At 33.2% G+C, this 2950-nt stretch overlaps 1 protein-coding gene across 1 annotated transcript; it reads right to left on the bottom strand.

Annotated features, from left to right (window-relative positions):
* Nucleotides 1–434: 434 nt before the first annotated feature.
* LOC112500323 (GEM-like protein 7) lies at nucleotides 435–2363 on the bottom strand. Its single transcript, XM_025103777.1, has 4 exons — nucleotides 2075–2363; nucleotides 1897–1989; nucleotides 1338–1612; nucleotides 435–750 (listed from the first exon to the last, which is right to left on the bottom strand). The coding sequence occupies exons 1-4, from the start codon at nucleotides 2238–2240 to the stop codon at nucleotides 571–573; spliced, it is 714 nt and encodes a 237-aa protein (XP_024959545.1). The 5' UTR covers nucleotides 2241–2363; the 3' UTR covers nucleotides 435–570.
* Between the last annotated feature and the right edge of the window lie 587 nt (nucleotides 2364–2950).

Genomic DNA, 2950 nt, shown 5'->3' on the forward strand with positions numbered 1-2950 from the left:
ATATAGAATTGACTATCGTGTGTTTTATTTATATTTTTGATATATTTTATTTATGGATGTTATTTTAAAAAATGTTAATATAAAAATAATATATTACTTTACAAAATAAATTAGTTTCATTAATTGGGATGTTAGTGAATATGTATTTTGTTTACAATTTTGCCCTTATTGCTGATATAAAAATAAATTTTTAATATTTTTTATTTTAATTTTCTAAAATAAACTAAACTAATTTTGACCATCGATCAAGAAAATGGATGGATGAAATTGGTTTACACGGTTTACATAAATGGAAGTGGTTTTCATTTGATCGCTCCTCCACACATATATACATACATATATATTACTTTAAAGAATATATTTTAAAATAGAAAAATTCGAAAAAGATATTTCTGACCTATAAAAATGACTAAATAACCAATGTAACTGGTAAATAGTGTGTAAGAAAACCACATTTGAATGAATAAAATACTTGAGTCCAAATTTAGATTCCAAACAAGGCTAACACAAATTTGTACAACATGCATCTATCGTGACTAAAAATAAAAATAAAAATAAACATAAAAAAGGCTAGTTTTGAACAAAAGAAAGGGCCTTCCTAAGATTATAGAGAGCTTTCTCGTAACGTACAAACCCCATAAACCAGAATTCAAAGTTATCATCCGTCACCATTTGTATGTACTTTTGTGTAGGCTTCTCCACGTTCTCACTCTCCTTCGCTTCTTTAATCTTGTTTGTTGGGATCACTACCTACAACCACCAAAACCATTCAATACTTTATATGTACTAAATGCTTATCCGCAAAAGTCGTTACTCTCATGGATAACATTCTTAGTAAGAGTCACCATCCTCACTTACCGTGTAAGGCTTTTGATCATCATCTTCCTTCTTATTGCGTAAGATTCTTGGTCCTTGTTATGTTTATTGGTAAGTTAATTGAACCCGTAAACACTTACCTTCATTAAAACTTGTCCCACACAGGGAAACTAAACCCAATTAACGAACACCAACTCTTGAGGGTAAAATGAATAATTTAATAGCTTGGGCCTTGGAGTGTGAGTGTTTCATAATAGGTTCTTCTTGATACATCTAAGCTATTACATGATTCATTTAATACTCAAGTGTTGGTGTTTATTAATTAAGTTTACTTTCCATGTGGCCCATGTGTGGAACAAGTTTCTCACTTATAAACTAAGGGGCCGTTTACCGGTTCAATTACCTTACCGGGTGAACATAACAAAGATCAAGAGTTTTATCCGGTAAGTAGTTACAACAATTCATTCCGATGAAGGTTACTTGATAAAGCAATCATTATTGATGGAAATGCTCGAAGTTACCTTGTAAGGCTTTCGAATGAGGTGACCATTGGGTGAAGGCAATGTGATGGATCTGTCGCTGCAGAAAGCAACCTTTTGAGTGGAGATAAACAGTACTCCTGCAATTGGACCTGCTGTCGTTGATAAATAACACTGAGAAGCTTTCAACAGCTTCTCTCCATCCATTTCCCCAAATACTTCCTTGAATATATTTTCCCTTCCTCCTTTTTGTATGATTTTCGCCCCCAATTTCAGTTTCCCCTTCACTATTTCTGATAATTTTGGCCCCATTCTCACTGCAAACCAATTAATCATATCTCAATCACTCACAGATCTGGAAATCTACTAGTTTATTTTTCCTAAAAACTGAGAAGCCAAATCATGAATATTACGTTCAATTAAACAGCGGAATCACTCTCCTTGTGGTTAACTTCTTCGGAAATCATTCTTAGAACGGCGATTCAACAGTAAAATCAACACACACACACACACACACATGTGTGTGTGTTTTAATTAGAGAAAAAGGTGTTTCGGAAAATCAAATTAGGAATGGAAACAATCTAAATGAGTAAAATCTCACCATGATCTCGAACTCTGTAGGCGAAACTGTTGGTTTTTCTTCCTTGATGTTTCTTCATTTTACGGCTCTTTTCTAGGTCTTCATCTTCGGTACCTTCAATAAACAATAAACACAGATAAGTAGGGAGAAACGGGGAGGAAGAGAGAGAGAGAGAGAGAGAGAGAGAGAGAGAGAGTACTTGTAGTAGAGAAACTGGAGGGTTCATGAGAAGCATGTTGGAAAGAAGGACTGAGGAGCAAAGTAACCGGGGGCGATGCACCGCAGTTCCTCATCCCTAGTCTCTGGCCGTCTTCGGCGTTGTAGTCGTCGTCTCTCTGGTAAGGTTGGCCACCATCGTTGTTCATTGAAACAATTGGATTTCTTTTCTATGGTTTGAATGGTGTGAAGAAGAGGGAAGAAATGGGATTGTTTATGATGTCGGCTGTTCAAAACCGTGTCTTCGTCAACATCAATTATATTGCAAACTTCCAACCAGCTTCCTCTTCAAATTGCAATACTTAATTTCCACACAATTAATAAATATTTCAAATAAATAATAACCATAATTTCATTCGCATGGTTTTTTTTTAAATTAGTTGTGTGTGCATGCAATACTACGGGATGCCAAATTTTTTAATAAGCCTAAAACTAAAAATGAATGCAACTATTTATCAAAAAATATAAAAAAAATTATATTTAAACATTCAATCTTTCAGTAAAACCCTTACAAGTTACAAATAGTTTAGTGAAAAAGAAAATCAAAAGGATAAAATAGACATGCACATTTTACTAATACATTCTTTTATGTGGATAGGATGGTCTAGCCTCAACAATTTCTATAGGAAAATTCATAAACAAGCCAAAAGTGAATGGAGCATGTGAAGTTTTTGCAACATGCAACTTTTTTATCTATAATAAACTAGTTTTGTGCACCGTGCGTTGCACGGTGACGATAATTTTTTTAGAAAAAAATCAAATTAATGTTGAAATATTACAATGTCAGTTCATGCATATATCGTTTTCTTTTATTATAGTTATAAATATAATGATTAATTTATTGACTTTCATATTTTTT

This window comes from Cynara cardunculus (assembly GCF_001531365.2).
Source record: "Cynara cardunculus var. scolymus isolate 2C chromosome LG 17, CcrdV1, whole genome shotgun sequence".
NCBI classification, from domain to species: Eukaryota; Viridiplantae; Streptophyta; class Magnoliopsida; order Asterales; family Asteraceae; genus Cynara; species Cynara cardunculus.

Coding starts and splice junctions, on each gene's coding strand:
- LOC112500323 (XM_025103777.1), bottom strand. CDS start 2,240: ATGAACAACGATGGTGGCCAACCTTACCAGAGAGACGACGACTACAAC. Junction 1,613..1,896: donor CTACAGAGTTCGAGATCATG/GTGAGATTTTAC, acceptor ATTGGTTTGCAG/TGAGAATGGGGCCAAAATTA. Junction 751..1,337: donor TCATTCGAAAGCCTTACAAG/GTAACTTCGAGC, acceptor TGGTGGTTGTAG/GTAGTGATCCCAACAAACAA.